General features: G+C 38.4%; 1 protein-coding gene across 1 annotated transcript; it reads right to left on the reverse strand.

Annotated features, from left to right (window-relative positions):
- Positions 1-1,386: 1,386 nt before the first annotated feature.
- LOC136708702 (GTPase IMAP family member 8-like) lies at positions 1,387-26,109 on the reverse strand. Its single transcript, XM_066683470.1, has 12 exons — positions 26,085-26,109; positions 24,865-25,545; positions 20,106-20,870; positions 6,501-6,836; positions 5,351-6,097; positions 4,727-4,869; positions 4,399-4,518; positions 4,233-4,304; positions 3,429-3,545; positions 3,160-3,225; positions 2,684-2,790; positions 1,387-2,474 (listed from the first exon to the last, which is right to left on the reverse strand). Exons 1-6 carry the CDS (start codon positions 26,107-26,109, stop codon positions 4,829-4,831), a joined length of 2,595 nt encoding a protein of 864 aa, XP_066539567.1. The 3' UTR covers positions 1,387-2,474; positions 2,684-2,790; positions 3,160-3,225; positions 3,429-3,545; positions 4,233-4,304; positions 4,399-4,518; positions 4,727-4,828.
- Positions 26,110-27,441: the final 1,332 nt, after the last annotated feature.

Here is a 27,441-nt window from a genome sequence, read left to right on the forward strand (position 1 = left end):
TGCGGGGATTTGGACTGAAGCTACTTTGCTAGATGTGGAATTTTAAAAGGAACAGTACTTGGGCTGCAACTGATGACGTTTTCCAAAAGCGAATTTACCCAGCTATAACCCTTTTGCAGCTAAAAACATTGTAATTGTCAAATATATCACAGATGTAGCATGTTAACTAGCATGTTTAATAAATAAAAAAAACATTTATTTTAGCCTAGCGTTAGTCGCTGAATGTAGATAAGGTTACATATATCTGTACTGCCTATATTACAGGGAAAAGAAACAGAAAAGTACAGGGTACTAAAATATGTTTAGCATTTCAGTAGATTCAGAACTGTAGTTACATGCCTTATTGGTAAAATATTTGTAATGTACCTGGTAACAAAATAATACATCTTCTGTCATACTTTTAACTGTACTTATTTTCTAAACCTAAGAGGTACTTATTTGTCTATGTAAAATGTTTGTAAGAACCACTAACACCTACTGTCAAACCCTTTATTACTCTATCCGTATTTCATCTTATGCCTTACTTAACAGGTACTTATTCTTTAAGTTGTTTGTAAAATGTTTGTAAGATACCCAGTGATCACAATATACATATCCTTTACTTACTCTGTACTTATTTTTTGTTACACCCTACTAAATGTGTACTTACTCCCAGGGGCGTCTTAGTGGGGTGAAATGTGGGCCTGAGTTACCAGGGCCCCAAGTGGGGGGAGGGCCCTTCAGGAGTCTGGAATTTTATTTTCCTTTAATTATTAGTAGTATTTGAAGATCACAATAAATGTAGCAGGTAGTGTCGCAGTCACACAGCTCCAGGGACCTGGAAGTAGTGGGTTCAAGTCCCGTTCCAGGAGACTGTCTGTGAGGAGTTTGGTGTGTCCTTCCCGTGTCCGCGTGGGTCTCCTCCGGGTGCTCCTGTTTCCAACACGTTGGTTGGTGACGTGTGTGTGTGTGTGTGTTGCCCTGTGAACGACTGGCGCCCCCTCCAGGGTGTACTCCTGCCTTGCGCCCAGTTATTCCAGGTAAGCTCTGGACCCACTGCGGCCCTGAACTGGATAAGTGGTTACAGATAATGAATGAATGAATAAATGTAGCAAACTAATTTAAATGTAATGCTTTGGGTAAATAAATCATTTGACTGATGGATTGAATTGTGTATAGTGTCTGAGGACAGGCACCCTCGCCTGTCTCACTAAATGTATTACTACAAATGTTTCAGTTTTACAATCTTTCATTTTTATCTTTAGCACGCTCTTGTACATAGTCATATAATATTTAAACATCCTTTAATTTTAACAGTGAAATCACCTGCAACACGAAAATGTCACCCCAATTATTAAATCTTTATTTATTTAAGAATATGTCAAATATTCTAAATAATTTCTGTATTATTGTATCTTTCCTTTTTCCTTTGTATATAATAATTGAAACAAATTAAAAGATGTTTATTTAAAATCATCACATCCACACAAGGACTATTTAAAAAACAAACAAGCAAAAAAAAACTATCCAAATGAAAACAGCTTGTCTGTCCTTGTCTGTGAGAAGCAGCTCAACCACAAAAGTCATGTCTTTCACAATTAAAAGTGTTATTGCTCATATTCTGCACTTCCATTATTCCACCAACAATGAATCCGACCTGGTCTCATCTATAGACAGCAGCGTTGGTGGCGGGGTCTGTGTGATGGTATTGTGGTGGGGCAACCGGTGCCCTTGAGCAAGGCACCTAACTCCCAACTGTTCCCCAGGCACAGGGGCTACCAACTACCCATTACTCCGGGCTCAATGCCCCCTAGTGTTCACTAGTGTGTGTTTCACTTCACAGATTGGGTTAAATGCGGGGAATAAATTCCTCTGTGTGTAAGCACTGTGGCCAATAAAGTGATTCTAATTCTAATTCTACTGGATAACCTCTAGTTCATTCTAATTCAAAATAATTTAATTAATAGCACAATTTGCTGAAATTAATTGCATTATCCTTTTTTTATTTTTATAACTGTAGCTTTTAATATTGCATATTTAAATGTAAAATAAGCAAATCAGTGTAAGATAAACAATGGAATTATATTTATATTAGTAGTGTCTATTGATTGAACACAGAGAGAAAGAGAGAGAGAAGATGAAGGGAAAGGGGTAGTTATGATATTCAATACATACAACAACATAAATAAATGTTATCTGCCTTCTACACTCAACAGTACTGACACCGTGTTTATATCACTAGAATAAACCACTAATATATAATTAGACTCCATATAAAGAGTGAATTATAGGAGAAAATTGTGGCCAAATTAGGTAAAATGATTAATTAGCTTTTAAAAAACTGCATTAAATTCTTGCATGTTAGCACTTTAATCATGTATCTAACACACTGTCGCCTGAAGCTGATGAATATCCTTCAGAGCATCTACTAAACCACTGGGATACTTTCTGGATGGACCTATCTTTCTCATGTTCACAGGGTTCAGACAGAGCATCTGTGGACAAAAGAATAGTGCAAGAGTCATATAACAGTTACTTAACCTTAACGTACCTAAATTTAACCTATAACTATTAATATATTTCTATAAGTCATTTATATAGTGCCCATTTGTGTAAAACTGAGCATATTTCAATTTAAACACATTCAAATCAATAACATCAGACTGAAAAAATACAATTAAATAATTACAGATCTGTTGCTCACCACATCTGAGCTCACTCAACATTTCCAGAACTCTTTCCATTCCAGTCTGCTCCACTCCAGATCAAGCATCTCTTTAATATTATCCTTCATGGGTAGGGTACTTTTATCTGTTTCATATAAAATGGTTAAAGCATAACATTCCCCAGACTAAATTAAGCAATTTAAAACAAACCCATTAACAGAAAATGTAGACTTTTTGTTAAATGCATAAAATAAGACAGGGGTGAGTCTAGGAACAGAGATTTAGGGATACAGTGAGCCTAGCAGCCCCTCAGACTCCATCCCCACCTTTATGAACATGGGAATGTCCACTGACATATGTTGTAAGTGTGCATTCTGGTAAAGCATTTAATAAAGAGAGAACGGATAACGTCCTTGAAATACATACGTTTATATTGTGAACAAGAAGTTTTTCTTTCTCAGCTTGACAGTTACTGTTTTGTTTACAACTATTCACTTCACGTCTATTTTCTTACCTGGTTCTTCCTGCTCTTGTACTCTCTCCATTTCTCTTTCTCCATCCCTCTCTCTCTCCCTTGGCACTGACAACCATACACAAATATACTGAATTTGACATAAACAGAAATAAACACAAATAAATAGCCAAACGAACAGAATCAAATTCACATTTATGACATGACATATACTGTGCTCTTCACTAACATTAACTGTCAAATTTCACACCTGCTTATTGAAATAAAAAATTTATCATAATAATAATAATAATTAAATATCAGTTGCTCACCACATCTGAGCTCAGTCAACATTTCCAGAACTCTTCGCATTAATGCCTCTTCTCGTCTGCTGCACTCCCGATCAAGCATCTCTTTAATATTATCTTTAAGGGACAGTCTTCTTTTATCTGTATTATATAAAATAGTTAAAACAGAACACCCCAGAGCAAATTTGGGTTGAAAAAAAAGTTTTTTTTTCATAACAAAATTACAAATAATAGACTTCAATTGTTACCATCCACCCACTTGTGTACTTACAGGATATTTTAATAGTTCAGAATACATCAATTCTGAAAACTTTCGGATAATCCAGACTAGATTACGTTCATCAGATGACAATTTAATACAAGTCCATTTCCAGAAAATTTTGAATCAATTTTGAATAATGGAAAATAAATTGTATTAATTGTTTTGAAACTTCACAACATGAAGTTTTGTTGTGAAACACACACTGGGACAGAATGAATATAAAACTGAACAGAACAGTCTAGTTTTAACATTTTTAACCATTTCACTATAAGCAGTTGAATAGAAAAGTTATAAACATTGTATCGAATAAAAAGAGAGTGTGTGTAGAGAGAACTGTAAAACTATTCAGCACTTTAAGACAGCAAAGAATAGGTCTTTCAGCCTCTATTGTCCAGTGGAACATTCAGGAATCTGGAGAAATCTCAGACTCAGTGACAACATGGAAAAATTTGTGCTTTTTGTCAATTAACAAAGTTTCAGGAGAATTAACAAAACACAGATTTTCCTCTCGGGATCTTCTCTGCAAACAGGGTTTGTACAATGTAGATTTGAACTGAATTACTCACTGTGGGACAGGGAATCTGTTTGTGACATTTCCTCATCCCTGTGATCCTCTGTCTTTGAACTCGTCTCACTTACTACAAAGTACACGTCATGATGTTTATATTGTAACACTATGGAATTTAACAAGTTACCAACAGCTAATGATGTCTGTAATATAAAGAAACTCACTGTTAGGAGGCATCCCTTTACTTCTATTTGTCCTTCTGGGGAACTCAGCTATTACCTCTGAAACTCTATTTAGAAACTCATTTTCTTTTCTTTTAAATTCTTCACCAAGTACCTGGGGCTCTGTGTAAAATGAACAAGTAGTTAAATATACAAGGACAACCACTGGCTGCTTATTATGTTTAATTAATCTATAGTTCATTCAAAGGAGTGCTAATGACTATAAATGTTAGTGATTTTAATTATTTTGAAAGAGAACCAATCAGTTTAAGTGTACAGTGTTACTAAAATACTGTCTCTATTAAAATATGTTTAAAGGTATTCCGCTCACCACATCCAAGCTCGCTTAAAATTTCCTGGTATCTTGCCATTATCGCCTCTTCTCGTCTACTCCACTCCCGATCAAGCTTCTCTTTAAAATGATCTTTCAGGTTCAAGGTTCTTTTCTCCTTTTCTTGACCTTCAACAGTTTACCTGTTGTGACAGTATAAGTCTGACAAGTGCATGCAGCACAATTTAAGGATATCATTCATTCATTCATTATCTGTAACCGCTTATCCAATTCAGGGTCACGGAGGGTCCAGAGCCTACCTGGAATCATTGTGCACAAGGCGGGGGCACACCCTGGAGGGGGCGCCAGTCCCCACAGGGCAATACAGACACACACACACATTCACTCACACTCACGGACACTTTTGAGTCGCCAATCCATCATATCAAGACAAAATAATTCTGGATATCTAAATGTACAAATCAGATGGCAGTTTAATATAGAGGTGTACGGATTTACTAAACTGCAGGACAGTATCTCTGTCTGACGCACTTTCTCATCACTGTGACCCTGCAGCTGAGTCTTTGAACTCATTTCCCTTGCTGCAAAAACATGTCAATATTTCATTGTAGCAACAGAATTTAACAAGTTAACAGATGATGTATGTAGTAAAAAGAAACTCACTCTCAGAGGGGACATCTTTACACCTATCTGTCTTTCTGTGGATTCCAGTTATGAGTTTTGAAAATCTGTTTAGAAGCTCCTCATCCCTTCTTCGCCATTCTTCATCCATTAATGTGACAATGTCCTGTAAATCACCCTCAGCCTCGCTGGTGTCTGCCTGTGTGTCCACTTCTGGTCTTGCATTCATTTCACTGAGTGTCTCAGTATTCAGTTGAAATGAACAGATGCTAGCCATCATCTTATCAATCTTCTGGAGCAGCTCTGTAACCTGAACACGGTTCTCTCTGTCATCATTGTTGAAGACGTGATATCTGTTCCCACATTTCTCAATCATCCACTGGAGAGCTTCGCCTTCACTCACAATGTGCTCCTCTATGGTCAGGTCTCCGAGCACAATGGTGTGTCTCCACACTTGTTCTCCAAGGAGTCTCATATTCTCTTGAATGACCTTTCTCTGCTCCTCTTTAAATGAGGTGTCTGCAGGAATCACTAGGAGTAAGCAGGTTACGGCCTCACCCACACTCTTCAGTATCTCAGACTTTATTGATTCTGGAGTGTACTGAGAGGGAAAGTACTTAAACCAGCTGGGTGTGTCCAGCACAGTAACTGGTCTCCCATCCACCTCCCCGTGTGCTGTTACACATTTAAGAGTAGACTGACCAGTAAGGAATGCATTTCTGTTTAGGATGACATTCCCGGTTGAGCTCTTCCCAGCAACAACCCAACCCAGCAAAGTGATCCTTAGCTCTGAGAGAAAAACAAGATGCTTTTATTAAGTAAAGAAATTATCTTCATTATGAGCAGCAGACTTGATAAATGTGTAGCTTGTTGCTGATCATATCATGAACAACAACAAAAAAATACCATTGCATTTGTTCAGGATTTAAATGGCCAAAGATTACACAAATGCTGTGGCTGCAGGTCTTAAGAGAGTGGGGTAGGCCCTGTGTGAAGCTCTAATGGACTGGCACAGGATATTTTACATCTTATCCTGTGTATGACTATTATTGTTAATGTAACTTACCCTCTTTGGTTAGATTTTTCTTTTGTTGCTGTAGTTTTAAAACTCTGGACTCTGCTTTGGCCTTCACAGTCTTCTTCCACTCAGCAGCTGCTTCTACTTTTTCTGCCCTAATTTGATACTAAGAACCATTATTTCTTTGTACAGTGTCCTCAATTTTTTCCAGCAGCTTCATTACCTGAGATGTGTCAAAGTCTGCACTGTCAAACACATGATATCTGTTCCCACATCTTTCCATCACCCACTGGAGAGGTTTCAATGTGAAACCCTCTGTTTCAATGTGCTCTTCTATTGTTCTGTCTTTCAGAGCATAGCTTCTAGTGAACACCACAAGTGTGTGTTTCCAGATCTGATCACCCAGAAGTCCAATGTGATTCTCTACAGCTTTCCTGTGTTTCTCTGTGAATGGAACATCAATCTCAATGACCACTAGGACAGCGTGGGGCCCTGGATCACACAAAGAAACTCCTCAAACAAGCTCGTGTTTCAGGAAGTTTGGAGTGTCATTCAAGGAATAATACTTCCACCAGCCTGGAGTGTCAACCAACGTCAGGTCTCTTCCACAAACATTATCCCTTACTTCCTTACACTGAGCTGTCCTCTTATTATTTGGAAGTAACTCATTTCCAAGCACAGCATTAATCAGTGAGGTCTTCCCTGAAAGCTTCCCCCAAACACCACGACTCTCAGCTCTACAAAAAAAGAGAACAAGTGCTGGATATTTAGATCGATAAAGAGATAAAAAAAATGTAACTGTTCAAGATTCCAGGGTTTATTTAAATTGGCATATTATGCAAATATTACTTGTTCGGTGCATGTGAACATTAATTTGGGGATCTAGGGTCCATCATTCAACAAAGTGTAAAATAAGATAACCAGATCACTTGTGGAAAACAAGCATATTATGTACCTTTTAAAGTTTTACAGTATAACAGATTATAGACCTAGCACCCAAGAGGTTTCCCATGGAGACCTTTATGATTTTCATACTATGAATGGATTTTAACTGTATTTTTATTATGTCTAAAACAACCATTATTTCATTTTAACCATTTTTTTTATTTTATCCCCACATGTCAGTTTCAAAGATTAAAAAAATTAACAGTGATTAATGTGGTATGCGGTTAGTCTATGCAACTTTGATTAATTAAATTCACATGCCAGGTTTCCCTTCCCTGACACTGATCAAGCTCAGTGTATCAACCCTGCTCTGAGTTTATTATCTACTTTCAGTCTAACAAAGAACTAACCTCTACCCTAAAAGATTCGCTCCTAATCTCCCATCCACAGCTTTTGATTGGCAGTGGTGTATCACTAACAGTGAATATGCAAATGTAAAAAGGTGTTCCAGCAGAACTTGTTGGTTGTCTCCTATATCCTCATAACAAAATTATCTGTGCAATCAAAAAGTGACCTGACAAATACTGCTGTAGTCCAGTTTTGAAAAACACACACACTGTATAAAGTTAGCTAAATGCCGGACATTGAACAACTTGAATTTAGCAGCTCTTGAGGGGTCTACATATGTACCTAATGGAATGAGTGAACAAGATCAACACACATGTCTTAAACATAAAGAAGTGGTCTCCCAGACAGGGATTAAGCCTAGTCCAAGACTATGTTCTACTTTCAATAGAAAATCACAATTCAAAATACAGTGTAGTCCAGGACTAGGCTTAATCCCTGTCTGTGAACCAACCCAAAAGTTTATTGTGTGGTATTTTTGTGAGTTGGGGATAGATTTGCTACTTAATAAATAACCACAGAGTAGAAAAGTGTGTACCATTGAAACATGTGTTTTATTCTTATTGATTAAACAGGCCTCATATTCTTATAATATTTTATATACAGATATTAAATCATAAACACTCATGTGGAGAACCCCCAAATGTACAAGAATAAACATTTGTTAACATCAGTGCATAAAAGTTAAAATAAGACAAAGTAAGTACGGAACGTAAGCCTAGAGAGTATCATGTGAGAAAAGACGCCGATGCAGTGTCATATTCCACACTAATCTCACTCACCCATAGATGTGTCTGGTCCTCACTCAGTCAGACCCCAGACTTTAGATCAAGTGTTCAGCACACAATGATCAGAACTTTAATTAGTTTTCTGGATCCTTAGAAGTGAGAGGACAGTGCCTCCGTCGTCATGCTTTTCATTTACTTCGTTTCTAATTCAGAGGAAGCACAGATCCGGTTAATCAGGTTCACCTTCACCACCTGCTCCATCCTTGGCCATTCAGCAAAGGACTGTGTCTGAATGTGTTCCTGCTCTGTTCTAAGTTCACACTCAGAAATTAAAGTCCACTTTTTCAGAAAGTACACTCACTGAACACAAGTAAACTTTTATCCACATTTCCTTCTGAAATCAAATGCATTAACATGGATTTTGTGTCTCAACATTTCACAGAAACAACTTCTACTCCTCTGTGATTTTGAAGTTATGCTGTGAGGATCCTTTTGCATTAATCCCAGAGACCTTAGGCTTTATATGATTAAAAAGTTATAATTGGCTCTTTAAAATCTTGTACAACATTCCTCGTCATTGGAAGTTTCATTCCTCAGGGTTTTTTTTAGTTGAAAAAACATCAATGGCTAACAGCGGATTGCAATCTTTTTCTCCTCCTTATGAAATAAATTTGGATACACTAGCCCCTAACTTTGACACTTTCTCCAGTGCAGGGGAGGGGTTGTATATGAGGAAAATATATCCATATTTCACATCTGTTTAATGGGACAACTATTCGGATACAGGAACAGTTGTTGCACTGATTGTGATAAACCCAAAAGCAAATAGATTAACTTAAATAAGTATTGGGACTTAACCAGGTTTGATGTTGTGAGAGGTAATATATTTCCACAAAGAGCTATCAGGAAGTGAAAGTGCTTGTGACTACCAGGGGACCAAAAGAGGAGGATAACATATGTAATGGAAAAGGAGAGAAGAGAGAAAAGAGGAAAAGGGGGGACAGTGGGATATAGAGTCCCAACAGGGCAGTGTTCTCCAGATAACTGGAGAACAGAGAGAAAATATATTGTGGGAGATTAAACCCAATGTTTAAACAACACAAAAGTAAGCAAAGAGCTTCTTTTGAAGAAGGAAATACCAATTACCAGCAAGGTCTGGCTTTTACAAACTCAAGACTGTGCTGAAGACACAGACTGAAGGCTTAATAAAGGGTATGACCCAGCTGTTGTCAATCGGGCTGATTAACACGGGTCCTGAGGTGTGGTCACCCCATGTTGGTGGGAGGACCACGGCACGGGCGGCCCCTTACAGGACCCCCCCTCGGCAGGGACGGCTCTTGAAGTACCCAGACCAGCTGCCCGATCATGTCGAAAGGTCAGAATGAGATCCGGATCCAAAATACGATTCGCAGGGACCCAAGAATGTTCTTCTGGACCATATCCTTCCCAGTCAACCAGGTATTGGATTCGACCCTGTACTCTGCCTGGGGCAGTTATTAGTCTGTGCTTAATCTCCTCAAATGCTGTCTGGGATTCATCAGTTCATCTAAAGGGACCTGGTCGCTTACAAGTCAAAGCCATAAGAGCAGTGGCCACTGAACCAAAGTTTCTGACAAACCGACGGTAGAAGTTTGCGAAGCCCAGAAAGTGTTGGACCACACGGAGAGTAGTAGGGCGAGGCCACTCAGCCACTGCTTTCAATTTGGCTGAATCCTAAACTACCCTTGGATACTACAAACCCCAAGAAGTGTACCACCGGTACCTGAAATTCAAGTTTTACAAAAACATGTTTCTCCAAGAGTAGTTGCAGAATACAGCGGACATGAATAACATGCTCCTTCAAGGTCTTCCTGAAAATGAGTTTGTCATCCAGGTAAACAAAGCATATAGGCCAGTGCGGGAGCATTCATTAAGCCAAATGGCATCACTAGATACTCATAGTGGCCAGTAGGGGTGATGAAAGCCGTCTTCCACTCATCCCCCCCAAATCCACACTAAATTATAAGTGCTCCTGAGGTCCAATTTAGTGAACACTGCAGCCTGCTCTAGGGTTTCAAAGGCTACGTTCATCAAGGGCAAGGGATAGTGGTCCTTGACAGTGATTTTATTGAGTCCTCTATAGTCTATGCACAGGTGCAAGCCCCCATCCTTCTTCCCTACAAAAAAGAATCCTGCACCAGTGGGAGACGTGGAAGGACGAATGAAGCCTTGTGCCAGAGACTCCTGAATATATTTTTCCATAGCCTCTTTCTCTGGGCCAGACAAGGAAAAGAGACATCCTCTTGGAGAGTTAGTACAGTTAGTAATTCAATGGCGCAGTCGAAATTCCGATGAGTTGATAAGACCTCCGTCTTTTGCTTACTGAAGACCTCATAGAGGCCATGATAGACAGTAGACACCTTACTTAAGCCAATCAGAACATCTATAGTGACATTTACAACAGTCGACTCTAGAAAAAGGCTACCAACATTTCAATGGATATTACCCACCCTGGACACACTCTGTTTTCCCTCTCCTCTCTAAAAAGAGATTCAGACAATTAAAAGTAAGGGCAAACCACCCATCCTAATGGACAAGCAATTGCACACGGCACTTTAAATAAAGCCTGTATATATTTTCTAGTGTTAATACCTCTGAATAATCTGTTGTTTTGCACTTGTATAGATTTTATCTTTTAATTGCTGCCTGAGAGAGGATGCTAAAACTGCATTTCACTGTTCTTGAACATTATTTTCTCAGTGACAATAAACGCTATTCTATTCTATAAAAGTACACTGATTTTCTAGGGGACCTGGGCTTAGACTGGATGGTTGACAGTGGGGTCCCCACTGTCAGATGGATTTGGAGGGCCAGTCAATTTGGGGATTGTGCCTCTGCAGCCAAGATAACCCTAAAATGATGGGCAACTCAGGAGCTCTTGTCAAGAAAAATTATATTCTCTCTGTGTGTTGGCCCACTTTGAGTACAACAGGCTTAGTTCGCTGGGTTATGGCTCCTGAGCGGAGAGAGAGGCTGTCTATGGCTGAAACCGATAGAGGCGTGGTAAGAGACTCAATTGTTGAACTAATTTTTGAGCCATAGTTATGTCCATGAAGTTACTTGCCGCGCCTGAGTCAACAAACGCTTTAACACGTTGTTCAGTGAAGGATTCTCCCCATAATATGGACACAGTTAAGAATAAGCCACTTGAATGAGGGCCAAGAATTGAACCTACCCTAGAGCCCCCTACCTGGGGACACATTCAATTTATGGTAATTTCCTCCATAGTACATACAAAGACCCAGACGACATTGGGTCGTGGCTTCCTGGGGTGTAAGGTGGGTACGACCCAGTTGCATGGGTTCACTCTTCTCCACTCTGGGAGGGGATCTGGAGTTTACTTACTCGACAATGATCCTGCAGGCGATTGTCAAGCCTCAGAGCGAGTTCATAAAGCTTCTCCAATGAGGCAGGAGGTTCATGGACTGCCATAAGGTCCTTAAGCTCTTCCTTGAGGCTTTGTTTATATACCGCCATGAGAGCCTGTGAATCCCACCCACTCTGTGGCAAGAATACGAAAGGCGATATTAAAATCTGCTATTGAACGGTTACCCTGACGTACACTAAGGAGAGAAGTGGCAGCCTCACTGGACCATACAGGATTGTCAAAAGTATGTTTCATAGCTTTAGAAAATTTCTGACATGGCACAGTCGGGTGAATCAGCCTCCCAAAGGGCTGTAGCCCAGGCTAACGCACGGTCAGACAGCAGGGAGATCATGTAGGCCACCCTGGCAGTTTCTGAAGGAAACCGGTTGGGAGCTTGCTGAATGGCCAGAAAGCAAATCTATTAGGCGCTGGGAGTGTAACATCAAAGGTGGAAATAGGAAGAGGCTGTACTGGTGGAGCAAAAGATGCAGTATCAGCCTGAGGTAGGGAAGTGAGTTGTTGCACTGCCACAGTCAGTTCTTGCATGTGTTTTCCAGCTCCCCTAAAGCTTCTCCATGTTTGCCCAGGCATGCCCCTTCAGCTAAAATAGGCTGCTGCATAGCTGGGTTCATTATGGCAGAGTCTTGCTGTAATGGGACAGCTATCCGGATACAGATAGTTGTTGCACTGATTGTGATAAACACAACAGCAAATAGAATAACTTAAATAAGTATTGGGGCTTAACCAGGTTTGATGTGATGATAGGTGATATATTTTCACAAAGAGCTATCAGGAAGTGAAAGTGCTTGTGAATACCAGGGGACCAAAAGAAGAGGATAACGAGAGGACAAGGAGAGAAGAGAGAAAATAATAGGATTTTTTTTAAAAGAGGAAAAGGGGAGGCATGGGATATAGAGTCCCAACAGGGCAGTGTTCTCCAGACAACTGGAGAACAGAGAAAATATGGGAGATTAAATCCAATGTTTAAAAGAAGCAAAGAGCTTCTTTTGAAGAAGGAAATACCAATTACCAGCAAGGTCTGGCTTTTACAAACTCAAGACTCTGCACTGAAGACACAGACTGAAAGCTTAATAAAGGGTAAAGAGGTGATAAACAAGGGTCCTGAGGTGTGGTCACCCCCTGTTGGTGGGAGGACCACTGCGCAGGCGGCCACTTACAATCTGTTTACATTAATGTGACTGAAATGTAAGAAGAGGCACTTTAGTGACTATTCTGCTAATGTAGATTGGATTTTTTCAATTTTTATAATCCCCCACATTTTCCTTGCCATATTTAGCTTCTCTGTGTGCAGATTGTTGAGACTGATTAGATGCTACTGAGAAATGAGAGATAACGGGGAGAGGTGGGAAGAATCTCCTGTTGCCACAATGATCCACTTACCTCCACAGCACTTTCTGTGTGGACCTCTCTTTCTCATGTTCAGACGGTTCAGACTGAGTCTCAGTAGAAAAAGAACAACTAAATAAGTGCAAAAGTCACATAGTTACAAACAGAACTGCTGACTATTAATACATTTCTATAATCTGTCATTTATAGCAGTGCTGAATTAATATAATTTGCTCATATAATGCCAAGTTGGGCGGCACGGTGGCGCAGCAGGTAGTGTCGTAGTCACACAGCTCCAGGGACCTGGAGGTTGTGGTTTCGATTCCCGCTCCGGGTGACTGTCTGTGAGGAGTTGGTGTGTTCTCCCCGTGTCCGCGTGGGTTTCCTCCGGGTGCTCCGGTTTCCTCCCACAGTCCAAAAACACATGTTAGTAGGTGGATTGGCGACTCAAAAAGTGTCCGTGTGTGTGAGTGAATGTGCTAGTGTTGCCCTGTGAAGGACTGGTGCCCCCTTGCGCCCAATGATTCCAGGTAGGCTCTGGACCCACCGCGACCCTGAATTGGATAAGCGGTTACAGATAATGAATGCCAAGTTATTACAATTTGCAAGAAATTAAATTATGACCTTAAAATAATAATAATAATAATAATAATAATAATTAATAATTAATTAATTAATAAATAAAAATTATTATTATTATTATGCTTCTCACCACATCTGAGCTCATTAATCATTTCTAGGTGTCTTCCCATTAACGCCTCTTTTCATCTGGTCAACTCCTGATGAAGCATCTCTTTAATGTGATTTTTCAGTTGCAGCAGTTTAGAATACAACACAATCTTAAATTGATCTGTGTGTGTGTGTGTTCCTTGTCCCTTATTACCCTTATATGAGGGTGTGTTCACGTTGTTGTATGTTTGTAAGCATGTTGCTGAGCTATACCCTAGCAATGACCCAGGATACCAGAGCAACAGCTTAGCAACATATTCGCATCCACCTAGGATATCATAGCATCAGCCTAGTGACACCATAGCGTACAATTAGCAAACTGAAGATATTTCATTGATCCATTCATAACTGCTTATTCAGTTCTGCATATTAGTGGGTCCAGAACCTGCATCGTGTTGTTATTTTAGCCTTAAACTACTTTTCTCAAAATGCTCACAAATTGGATATATTCAGAGTTTATATTAATTTTATTGTTTATTATAATTATATTGTATGGTACCTTAATGTACATAATGAAGCATAAAAATGTCTAAAATGTGATTGAAAAAAATGTGTGCATTCGGAGAATATACTTTTTCTAATGAAATTTTTGCCTCACTGCTTACTCACTCATTGATGTGCCTGGTCTTCTCATTTAGCCAGACCTTCATGTTTCAAATGAAGACGATAGTCAGAATTGTCTAGGCTGTTGTTTAAAACTATCAGAACTCATAGGACTGGGGCTGTGTCTTTATGATTTTCATTACTTTCTAGTTTACCAAAATCATGGTTCCGCTTTAGAAAAAGCGTTTAGAAGACATGAGCAACTTTACCACTGCTGCTACAAGAACTCCTCTCTGTCCTACATTCAACACTGAACAGTGTCTCTGTGTTCTTGCAAATTTTCTCTCACATGGTGTCAATATGAGAACTTTCAATAAGGTTTCTAGAAATGTATCCAGCTTTCCTTCTGAAATTAAATCTACCAAGGACTTTGGGTTCACCCCGTCGACAACCTCAACTCTTCTGGGAAATTTTGTAGTTGCATCACCTGAGGTTTATGAAAGTCTGCACTGTCAAACACATGATATCTGTTCCCACATCTTTCTATCACCCATTGGAGAGGTTCACCGTCTGTTTTAATGTGATCTTCTATAGGTCTGTTCCCCAAAGCATGGCCTCTAGTGAACACCACAAGAGCATGTGTCCAAATCTGACCACCCAAAAGTCCAATGTGATTCTCTACAGTTTTCCTGTGTTTCTCTGTGAATGGAATATCAATCTCAATGTCCACTAGGACAGCATGAGGTTTTAAAATAATATGTAGATTTGGGTTTTTGTTTTAGAATTTACACAATTTCATGGTTTATGGTAATGGGGTACAGATACATCAAGGATTTCCCAGGGAAAAAATTAATACATTTTCTCTTGGTAAAATAATGTTCATGGTGTGGTTATATTTTGAGAGTTTTAATGTTTGTTTATTTGTTTTATTTTGTTGTGACCAATTGTCCCTCTTTTCCCAAACACAGTTCTGGGGCTTTAATGAAATGTGATCTGTGACCTTTGCGCTCTCACATTAACGTGGGTACAGCACTGTGATTGGACAGACTCATTCATACTCAGTCTGATAATGTTCACAACCCTATGGGTCATGTATAAACACACAGCGAGCACGTGTTAAACATAATTTTAACTTCTTAGCATCATGTTCCCAATCATCCTAAATCTATTCCCGAAACAAAGACTCCCTCCTTATGTCCCTCCATAGCTCTTGATTGACCTCACTGCCTCACTAACACTGGACACTTTGTCAAGTATGTTGCTAGGCTGCAGCTGTTCCAGTAGAACAGGTTAGATTAGAATGTTCTGGGTTACCTTCTGATTTCTGCATGACAGGATTATCTGTGAAATCAAAAACAGGGCTTGAAAAACAGACAGATATATAGTTATCCAAGTACTGGACATTGAATATTCAACAGATATTCACCAGCTTTGAATTTCAGAATCAAGTGAAGGAGTGTTTATATTTACTTACATCTTTAACAGAATTACTAGAGCATGGAAAAGAGCAACAAACATCTTAAACAGATATAAAGTTTACTGAGTGAGTTTCTATATAAAACAAAAAAGTTGGCAAGTGGTAACTTTAAAAATGGTCCTGAAGCTGCCTGTTTATATGTAATATGTAATATGTTCTCTTCTGCACTCTTTTATTTGTATAAATCCTTTATATAATATATATAATAACTTAATAATAATTAATAATAATTAATTTTTTCAATATTGAATTACTTGAACATTGCATTGTGCTTCAAAGTTGGCAAATATCAAACATCCAATATCAAGATAACATTATGATAGGTGTAAAATGACAAATTTCTGCTGGGGATATTGAATGGGTGGTGGGTTAGCAGGGGTCAGGATTAATCCCATATACACATGTACAGGTGCATCTCAATAAATTCATTAAAATGAAACATATTAATGAAAATGTTACAGGAACACTAAGTTTGTGAAACAGAAATAAATGATAGAAATCCAATGGTAATGGACATGTTTCATTAATGCAGCAGTGGCTCACTGATCTCATAAAAACTCACATAAAGAAACTTTTGAAGAGTATGTCATTTGTCAGCTGCCTGAAGCTAGTGCATATCCATTAGAGCTCCTGTCCAACTTAGATTTAGTGCAGATTAACAATCACACTTAACATCTATTTATAAAAACTGATGAAAATATTTAAAAATCATTGAAATCATCTTTATATATGTAATTATTTTTTATTATTATTTAAATTATTCATTCATTCATTATCTGTAACCGCTCATCTGGGTCGAGTCCAGGAATCATTGGGCGCAAGGCGGGAATACACCCTGGAGGGGGCTATTTTAATTATTCTAAACGTATTGTCCTAAACCTTTCAGTTTTAAGTTTATTTTTTATCTTTATCACTCTCTTTATATATAACCCTGTAATATTAAACAGCCAATCATCCATTAATTTTTTACAGTGAAATCCCCTGCAGCACCAAAATTTCACCCCAATTATTAAAGCTATATTTATTTAAGAATATGTCAAATATTATAATAATGTATAGGTTATTGTATTTTTTTCTGTTTCTTTGTACATATTAATTGAAACATACATTAGAAGAAAATAATGTTTTAATAATTTAGTTTTAAAAAATCGCATCCACACAAGCACTATTTAAAACAAACAAACAAACAAACAAAAAACTGTCCAAATAAAAACAGCTGGTCTGCTCTTAAGTGTCTGGGAGAAGCAGCTCACTCAACCACAAAATCCATGTCTTTCACAATAAAAAATGTATTGCTCATATTCTGAACTTTATTGTTCCACTAACAGGGTTTGTTTGGTGGAAGTACTGGATACAGCAGTGACCTCTAGTGCATTCTAAGGCCTCTGTACATTGTAGTGTAATGTGTAAATATGCAACAGACCTGTTAGTAATGTTATTTAAATGATAAAATAAACAAATTAGTCTAAAATCAACACAATGGAATTATATTGATATTAGTAGTAATTTATTAGTAATAATTTATAAGTATTATATTAGTCTATAGATTAAAGAGAGAGAGCAAGACAGAAACAGAGAGGAGGAAGGGCAAGGGGTTGTTATGATATTCAATACATAAAACAACATAAATTAAATGTAATCTGCACTCAACAGTAGTGACACTGTTTATAACACTAGAATAGGCCACAAATACATCAATAGACTTGGTAAGAAGAGTGAATTATAGGAGGAGATTTTGGACAAATTTGGTAAAATTACTAATTTGCATTTAAAAAAATGAATACATTAAATTCCTGCATTTATTTTGACAACATTGAAAATATACAACTTTTGTCATTGAAAAAAATCAGATTTCAAATTTAATAAAAAAACTATTTCATGTCTGTAAACCTATACATATGTATTCTATCAAATTCTTTTTTTAAACAACACAGGATCCAAAATGAGGTTGGAAAATAAGATAAACAATAGAAAGCACATGCCTTATAGCTAATCACATGTGATTTTTACAGCAGTGGTTCATTTCTCTCACATAAAAACTCACATCACAAAACCTGTAAGAGTCTGTCATGTGTCTGAGGCTGAAGCTGATGCATATCCTTCAGACCATCTGTCAAACCACTGGGATACTTTCTGGATGGATCTCTCTTTCTCATGTTCAGACGTTTCAGACATAAACTCTGTGGAAAATAGAATAGGGCAAGAGTTGTATAAAAGTTACTTAATCTTAACCTACTTAGACTTAAGCCCTAAATATTAAAATATTTCTATAATCAGTAATTTATATAGAGCCTATGTGTGTAAAGCTGACCATATTTGAATTTAAAACACATTCAAAAGCAATAAAGTCAGATTGAAAAAAATTAATTAAATAAAGTTCATCTACTCACCACATCTGAGCTCACTCAACATTTCCAGAACTCTTCCCATTAATGCCTCTTCTCATCTACACCACTCTCGATCAAGCATCTCTTTCGTATGATCTTTCAGGGTCAGGGTACTTTTATCTGTATCATATAAAAATGTTCAAATACTAAAAATTAATAAATATAATACAAACACATTTCTAGAAAACATTTCCTGATGTTTTATTTATCTAACGAAATCACAGAGAAAATATATTTTCAGTTGTTACCATTCACCAGTTTGGGGAGTACTTTCAGGGTATTTTATTCTATAATAGTTAAGACTGCAAAATAATTCTAAAAACTTTTGGATAATCCAAAATTAGATTATATTCAACAGTTCAAATTAGATGACAATCTGATTCCAGTCCATTTCCAGAAAATGTGGACATTTTGAAAAATATAATAATAATAATAATAATAATAATAATAATAATAATAATAATAATAATAATAATAATCTGTGATGTGTTAATTGTTTGAAATTTCAAAACATCACAAATAAATTTCCCAGGTTTTCACTGACCAATTTGATTGTTTTTTGTATATATTAACTCACACTGGGATAGAAGGACTATAAGAGTGAAGAGTTTATATTCTATTTTTAACATTTTTAACCATTTCACCATAAGTAGTTGAATACAAAAGTTATAAAAGCAGCAGTGAGGGGTGGTGTAGAGAGAATTGTAAAACTGTTTAATAGTTCAAGAGAATAGAATTTGATGTAGGTCTTTCACTATCTGTTGTCCATAACAAAGGGGAACTTTCAGGCATCTGAAGAAACCTCGATCTAGTGAAAACATTGGAAAACTTTTCTATGTGCTGTTTGTCAATAAACAAAGTTTCAATACAATTAACAAAACACAGATTGCTGTTTTTAATGCATTTTACAACATGTCCCAACTTCTCTGGAAACAGGGTTTGAACAATGCTGAGGTGAACCGATTTACTCACCGAAGGACTGTGACTCTCTTTGTGACACTTCCTCATGCCTGTGATCCTATGTGGGAGTTTTTAAACTCGTCCCACTTACTGCAAAAAACATCACAAAGTTTCTATTGTAACATAATTTAACAAGTTACTAACAAAAAAATGCGGGTATTGTAAAGCAACTCACAGGTAGGAGGGTCATCAATACTTCTATCTGCCCTTCTGGGGAATTTAGCTATCGCCTCTGAAACTCTGTCTAGAAACTAATTTTCCTTTGTTTTGAATTCTTCAACAAGTACCTGGGGCTCTGTAAAAAGGACGAGATAAATTTAAAAGAACCACTAGTTGCTTATTCAATTTATAAGATATACAAAAGAGTTCTCATGAGTATAAATGTTGTTGATTTGAAATGCTTTGCAAGAGTTTAATTGTACAGTGTTGTTAAAATAATGTCTCTAATAAGATGTTTAAAGAGCTGCCGCTCACTACATCCGAGCTCACTCAACATTTCCTGAAATCTTGCTATTATCGCCTCTTCTCATCTACTCCACTCCCGATCAAGCACTTCTTTTACATGCTTTTTTAGTTTCAAGGTTCTTTTCTGCTTTTCTTGACCTGGTTACAGAATCAGACCGACATGTGCTTGCAACAGAATTTAACAATATCATATAAGGAGTGTAGAACACAGCACAATTCTAGACATGTTTCTGGATATCTAAATGTCCAAATCAGATGGCAGTTTAATACAACATAGAGGTGAACAGATTTACTCACTGCAGGAGTGTGTCTTTGTTTGATCACTGTGACCCTGCCTCTGAGACTTTGAACTCATCTCCTTTGCTGCAAAATCATGTTAATATTTCATTGTAGCAACACAGAATTTAACAAGTTAACAGATGATGTGTGTATTATAAAGAAACTCACGCTCAAAAGGGACATCTGTAGAATTCTCTGTCTTTCTGCGGACTCCAGTTATAAATTTTGAAAATCTGTTTAGAAGCTCTGCATCCCTTCTTCGCCATTCTTCATCCACTAATCTGACAATATCCTGTAAATCACTCTCAGCCTCACTGGTGCCTAACTGTGTGTCCACTTCTGGTCCTGCATGAAATTCACTGACTGTCTCCGTATTCAGTTGAAACGAACAGATGCTAGCCACCATCTCATCAATCTTCTGGAGCAGCTCTGTAACCTGAACACAGTTCTCTCTGTCTTCATTGTTGAAGACATGATATCTGTTCCCACATTTCTCAATCACCCACTGGAGAGCTTCCCCTTCACTCTCTATGTGCTCCTCTATGGTCAGGTCTCCGAGAATGTCACCCCAGGTGAAAAGTACAATGGTATGTCTCCACACATGTTCTCCAAGATATCTCTTCTCTTGAATGACCTTTCTCTGCTCCTCTTTAAATGAGGTGTCTGCAGGAATCACTAGGAGTAAGCAGGTTACGTCCTCACCCACACTCTTCAGTATCTCAGACTTTATCCATTCTGGAGTGTACTGAGAGGGAAAGTACTTAAACCAGCTGGGTGTTTCCAGCACAGTAACTGGTCTCCCGTCCACCTCCCTGTGTGCTGTTACATATTTAAGAGTAGACTGACCAGGAGCAAATGCTTTTCTGTTGAGGATGACATTCCCAGCCGAGCTCTTCCCAGAAATCACCCAACCCAGCAACGTGATCCTTAGCTCTGAGAGAAAAACAGGTACAGTATTAGAGAAAGAAAACAAAATGCTTTTATAAATGAGAGGAATCTTCTTCATTATGAGTGGCAACCTTGATAAAGATGGATATTAAAAGGTTATAAACAATGGGCTTTTATAAATCACTGTGGCTTTTATTTCAAATGTACAGTGTAAATTAAAGAAAAATATGACTGAACTATACTTACTGCATGAAAAAGTCTTATACATTTTTATTGTGTGTTTCACAATTATTTATTCTTTAATTGAGTCATAATCTCTAACCACTTATTTTGATCAGGGTCAAGGTGGGTCTGGAGTCTATCTGGAATCAGTGGACTCTAGGCAGCAATGCACTGTAGGCTCACACACTCACCCCTATGGACACATCTGCACAGCCAGTTCACCTACCAACATGTGTTTTTTCAATGTGGGATGAAACTGGAGCACCTGAAGGAAGCCCATTCAAACACTGGGAGAACACTCCTCACAGACAATCACCCTAGGTAGGGATTAAATCCACAACCCCAGCAACCTGGAGCTATATGACAGCAAACACTACCTGTTGCGCCACTATGCTACTGTATCACAATTGTTGCCATGTCTATTAATTCTTACAAACAAATTGTCATGTTCTCATATATATCTACTTCTTAAGCTCAAATATTACAAGTCCTTTGTACTAGTAGGGTGGATTGCCCTGTGCTCTCCTCCTTAATTATTAAAGAGAGAAGAGACCCCAAACATTAATCCACTTCCTTCTCACTCCACCTTTGCACTTAGCCTTTGTTTGCACCTTCATGTGGTGGCTCACCACATTGAAGGCTGTCCCAAACTGATTAATGTGGAGGGGTGTGACATATTCCTCACTCCAAGGAACTGCAGCTTAGAAAAACAGAGGAAACAATAAAAAAATATAGATTGCCTTAATTAATCAAACATTTATAGATTCAGATTCAGATTCAATTTATTCATCACATACAAAGTTATACAAGTACAACGTTGCAGCGAAATTACATTCCGTCTGTCCAAACGGGTTAGGTGTGCGAAACAGACGCGACGGCAGCAGGTGCCCGAGCCATCTTACAGTTAGAAAAAAACAGCTGGATTACAACAGGGAAGTGGTGGTAAAAAAAAAAAGGTCACAGACTGTGCCTTGGAAGCACAGTGTGGGTGCAGCAGATCTCCATAGTGACCATTCCTCTGGAGGAGTTGACTATCAGCAGCTTCTAGGCCGCTGATAGCTGGGGCAGCCAAAACAGAAAAAAAAATTCAGATTGTTAGAATCAGAGACCTGAGCTGAATTTTGAGCTAATAGTCCCTCTGATTCAAATCTCCGTTTTTGCACTGGTCTTCCAAATGTTCCATCCCATCCATCCATGGCATATCCAGCCGGCATCATTCCATCAGGGCAGGTGGTCTCCCCCGTGCCCAAGCTTCTCCTTTATAAGATGGTGTCAATAGTGTTGAGAGACCAGTTGACCAATTCCTTTTTTAATTTTCATTCGAAGAGCGGTGTTAAGAGAGACTCTGAGGGTAGACAAGACCAGAGAAGCTAAGCAGGAAAGATAAGGAGCGGAGAGGGAGAAAATGCGACCGCCTCCCACGAGAGCAAGAAAGAAAAAAAATACATTAAAAAATCATATATTATCATGGTGCTCTGATGAATTCTGTCACTGATTTTCTTGTTTGGAGATTCTGTAATAATAATGCAGTACAACAATGTTTCTCCATTGTTCACAAGCTCAGCAGGATGGCTCTGAGCCATTGGTCCATCAATTGACTGTCAAAACAGGGTCTTAAATCCGCAACTACAAAAAAAGATTCACACAAGCAGCAAAATGAATTATTTCCACCACCTTCAAAAACTCCCAGTGTCACATTTGGAACCTCAAAAAAAAGTCAGAGCAGCGAGGGAAGTGAGCTCGACAACAGCAGAATACAGCTCCATACATGAGGCAGAGGATCAACAGAAACTAACTCGAGCTCACATTGTGAAGCAGTCGATTTGAGGTCCGCCTCCTGAGCTGAGTGCAATGAGTTTGTCCGACATGGAAATGATGCGAGTTTGCAGGGTATTTATAGGGCTGAGCGGAGGAGTTCAGGCGTGGTTCTACTCCCAAAAGTTCATTACATAACTCAAATTTAAAAATTATTTGACATCCAGAAGTTTATGCCTCTCAGACCATTTGTGAGAAGCTCCAGTGAGGTGTTCCCCTGCCTTATGTGAAAGTTATAACTGGGTCATAGCAATGATACAGTATGTTAAACTTTTGACAAATGGACCATACTGGGAGCAGGCACAAAAAAGAACACAACAGTTCTCTATAGCACCTTGGTCAGCCACTAAACATCTTGGCATAATAGCTGATGCAGATCTATCATTTGATGAACACAATAGTGCATGCCTTTAGTAGTTCAAGGTTAGGTTATTGTAGGGCACTTCTTAGAATGTTCCAGGAAAAACCTTGGTAAACTGCATCCAGATTCCTCATCCACCCAGTTCTAGCAACCCTGCACTGGCTTTGAGTTCAACTTTATATTGATTAAAAAGAAAATGTACTTACATATAAATCCAGAGTGTACTTGACACACTCTGAGAATATTCACACTCTGAATGATTGCCATCTTGTCTGGGATGACTCTTATGGGAGAGTGACTGTCTGGGCATCCTGCTCACCTACTTTGAGACTTATCTGCACTCCATTCACAGTATCTGCTCCACTCCGCCCTTGAAACTTTGTGTGTGGTATATGTCCAACCAAAAATTGGATCTGTGATGGGGCTGATTCAGCGAAGACCTTTACTAAAGTCATCCACTATACAGATTTCAAGACTGCTTCTAGCTGCAGTTTAAAATGAAAGCTCATTTAGAATTTGTTTGACCAGAGGATGATTCATTCATTCATTATCAGTAACCGCTTATCCAGTTCAGGGTCGCGGTGGGTCCAGAGCCTACCTGGAATCATTGGACGCAAGGCGGGAATACACACTGGAGGGGGCGCCAGTCCTTCACAGGGCAACACAGACACACACACACACACATTCACTCACACACTTACACCTACGTCTTTTTTTCTTGTCTAGTTTTTGAGTCACCAATCCACCTACCAATGTGTGTTTTGGACTGTGGGAGGAAACTGGAGCACCCGGAGGAAACCCACATGGATACGGGGAGAACACTCTAACTCCTCACAGACAGTCACCCGAAGCGGGAATCGAACCCACAACCTCCAGGCACTACCTGCTGCGCCACCGTGCTGCCCTCCAGAGGAAGATGGGTTCCCCAATTGAATCTGGGTCCTTCCCAAGGTTTCTTCCAGGCTTAAGAAGTTTCTTTGCCACTGTTGACTTGCTCACATGGGGTAATTCATTTTGTTTTGTTTTCATTTTGAATATCTTTAAAGCCGCTTTGTGGCATCATCAGGTTGTAAAAAGCATTATACAAATAAACTTCACTTCACTTACTTGAGCTTTGTGAACTCAAGTTGGTGCCATGGCTTCTTTTTGAACTTTAAACTTTGTTTTAAAAGGGAATGTCTAAATGTTTTGGGAAAATGCAGCTCTAAACTCTGCATATTTTATGGTGGAATGGTATATTTGAGGGGACAGTTTGGAGACATTTCCATCTACTCTTTTTCAAAAGTTTAATTATAATGAAAAATCATGTAGTCATTCATAACCATGTAAACTTAATGCCATAATAATCAGAATAGAACAAAGCACTGAAAACAGGAATATAACAGGTTATACCAGCAAAGTGAGAAAAGAAGATATGCAGCCAATGCCAAGCTGGTTGCTATAGCTACAGTTGTGCATGCAATATGCAGAGATACATCCACTGCTAAAACACTACCCAAGTAGTCAGAAGAATGAGATGTGTTTTTGGCTGCACCCACTGTGTCTGCTACAACATGTATGCACCCCTCCCTCTAAACGCACACACACACACACACAGTCAGTCACTCACTCACAAACCTCAAATATCTTAACGTAACTTACCCTCTTTGGTTAGATTTTTCTTTTGTTGTTGTAGTTTTAAAACTCTGGACTCTGCTTTGGCCTTCACAGTCTTCTTCCACTCATCAGCTGCTTCTACTTTTTCTGCCCCAATTTGGAAGTAAGAACCCTTATTTCTTTGTACAGTGTCCTCAATCTTTTCCAGCAGCTTCGTTACCTGAGATGTATCAAAGTCTGCACTGTCAAACACATGATATCTGTTCCCACATCTTTCTATCACCCACTGGAGAGATTCACCCTCTGTTTCAATGTGCTCTTCTATAGTTCTGTCCCCCAAAGCATGGCATCTAGTGAACACCACAAGAGCATATGTCCAGATCTGACCACCCAAAAGTCCAAGGTGATCTTCTATAACTTGCCTGTGTTTCTCTGTGAATGGAATAGCAAGCTCAATGACCAATAGGACAGCGTGGGGCCCTGGATCACACAAAGAAACTCCTCGAACAAGCTCCTGTTTCAGGAAGTTTGGAATGTCACTCAGGGAATAATGCTTCCACCAGCCTGGAGTGTCAACCAACGTCAGGTCTCTTCCACAAACATTATCCCGTACTTTCTTACACTGAGCAGTCCTCTTTTTATTTGGAGGTGACTCATTTCCGAACACAGCATTGATCAGCAAGGTCTTCCCTGAAAGCCTCCCTCCCAGCACCACAGCTCTCAGCTCTACAAAAAAAAGAGAACAAGTGATGGAAGTTTAGATGAATAAACTGATCAAATGTTTTATAAAATTTATGTATGTAGGTTTATTAAAATCCATTAAAATTAAAACCATTGCCAGCAATTTCCAGTCATGCGCTTCACGCCTTACCAATCCTTAAAGCCTGCACATGCTCCTGACTATTTTCCCTCTCACACACAAACACAATCATATCATTACTACAACCACACTGCAATGCATTAACCTCTAGGCGTTTGCTGCCCAACAGTCATACTAAAACCCTTAGAACCTGATTATGTCTCTATGTATACTGACCCTGCAACAAGCTAAACTTACGCACTGATAGAATATGCTAGAGCTAGGGCCTTCTCCTATCCACTGTTCAAGATTTTGTGGATTTGGCTATCAGCACTGTCTCTCATGGGTTCCACTTCCTTCCTGCTTTTAACTGCTGCTGCTGCTTTTACCACTGCATCCTTAGATCCTTACAAAATCATGTCACAACTCACCTTGACAATTCATTAACTAAACTTGTGAGTGGTACTTCCAGTAAACCTCTCCCATACCATGTCGCACTACTTAAACACCATGACCCTTCTAGCCACTTCCTTATAGCATTGTTCATGACTCTTTCCATCCAAATTCCTACCAGGATGTAACAAATTCTCCTGTACTAAAACAGAACTGAATATCATCAAAACAAGCTTTGACCAGCCTCATAATCTTATCTAGTACCTGAAAAAATTCGGAAGGCTTTTCACATAAGGTTATGAGGCACTGAGCCAAATGCATTCGCTAAATCTAGGTAAACAACATGTAGACCCCATGTTCTCTTCCAAAGAGAATTGACTTTGTCATTTGATCCATAAGCTTAACAAACACTTACTAACTCAAAAATCAGTGTTTTGTTTCACAACAATGCTAATGATGACTGTGCTATAATGTTTGAAGAAGCTCAGTATAATCCAGAAGCACAGAAATTTCCCAGTGCTGCTCCAAACGGTCTGATAGGCATGTGTTAATGAAAAGTAGACTCTTATTAATCATGGTAAAAATGATCAAATATAACCACTAATAATACATTCTTCACAATGATAATTTGGTTGGAATGTAGGCCATATCAATATTGTTGTGCTTTCAATAAGATATCTTGTTTTGTCTTGGTTGTTTTTCCTTTAATTTTACATACATACAGTACAGCTGTTTATAAATTCAATAAAGTATGTTACTCAGTCTTTGGATTACTTACAACTATCCAAATCCAAAGACTGAGTAATAAACTTATAGGAATTCATTATTTATTACGCATCTTTCAACAATAATAAAATAAGACATTAACACTACACCCTTACAATTATTCATTGGTTGTGTAAGAAAGGTAATGTTTATATATACACAACTGCCACAAGTCAATGCATGCTTAAATGATTCATTTCTATAACAAAAAACATGTTGCATGTAGTTCTTAAAGACCTTTTAAAAACCTTTGTGTATAGCACCATAAACAGGTCTGGTTCTGTCAAAGAACTTTTATTAATCATAAAGATAAAACCCTTTTGCTTACAATATTCAGCTGTATTCTTTACCTTTTACTCAACTTGAATATCATAAATAAATGACAAGCAATGTCAGTGTAACTTTATTAGAATTTTCACAACTGTAAAAACATTAATTTATTACTTCTCAGATTCCTTTTTGGTGACAAAGATAAATTGCAAAAGTTGATAAAAATGTTAAAAGACTATCTGGACAGTTCCAAACTGAACTGTAGGGCCCTCACCTCAATTCTTAAGGCACAGATACTAGACTGCAGGGCACCTTAAACACCACAGTTCAGACAGTGTGTATAGTTTGATACTTTTAGAAACCTAGGCTGTCTGGTTCACTGTGATGTCCTGCTT

The sequence above is a fragment of the Hoplias malabaricus genome, chromosome 1 (genome assembly GCF_029633855.1).
Source record: "Hoplias malabaricus isolate fHopMal1 chromosome 1, fHopMal1.hap1, whole genome shotgun sequence".
Lineage (NCBI taxonomy): Eukaryota > Metazoa > Chordata > Actinopteri > Characiformes > Erythrinidae > Hoplias > Hoplias malabaricus.

Excerpts from the sequence above, each read along its gene's own strand:
- LOC136708702 (XM_066683470.1), bottom strand. The coding sequence starts at position 26,109 with ATGGTATGGGAGAGGTTTACTGGAA. Across the intron at positions 6,837-20,105 it reads TACAGATGTCCCTTTTGAGC|TTTCTTTGTGTGATCCAGGG; the intron begins GTGAGTTTCTTT and ends TTGTTTGAGGAG. Across the intron at positions 4,870-5,350 it reads TAAAGATGTCCCCTCTGAGA|GTAAACTGTTGAAGGTCAAG; the intron begins GTGAGTTTCTTT and ends CTGTCACAACAG.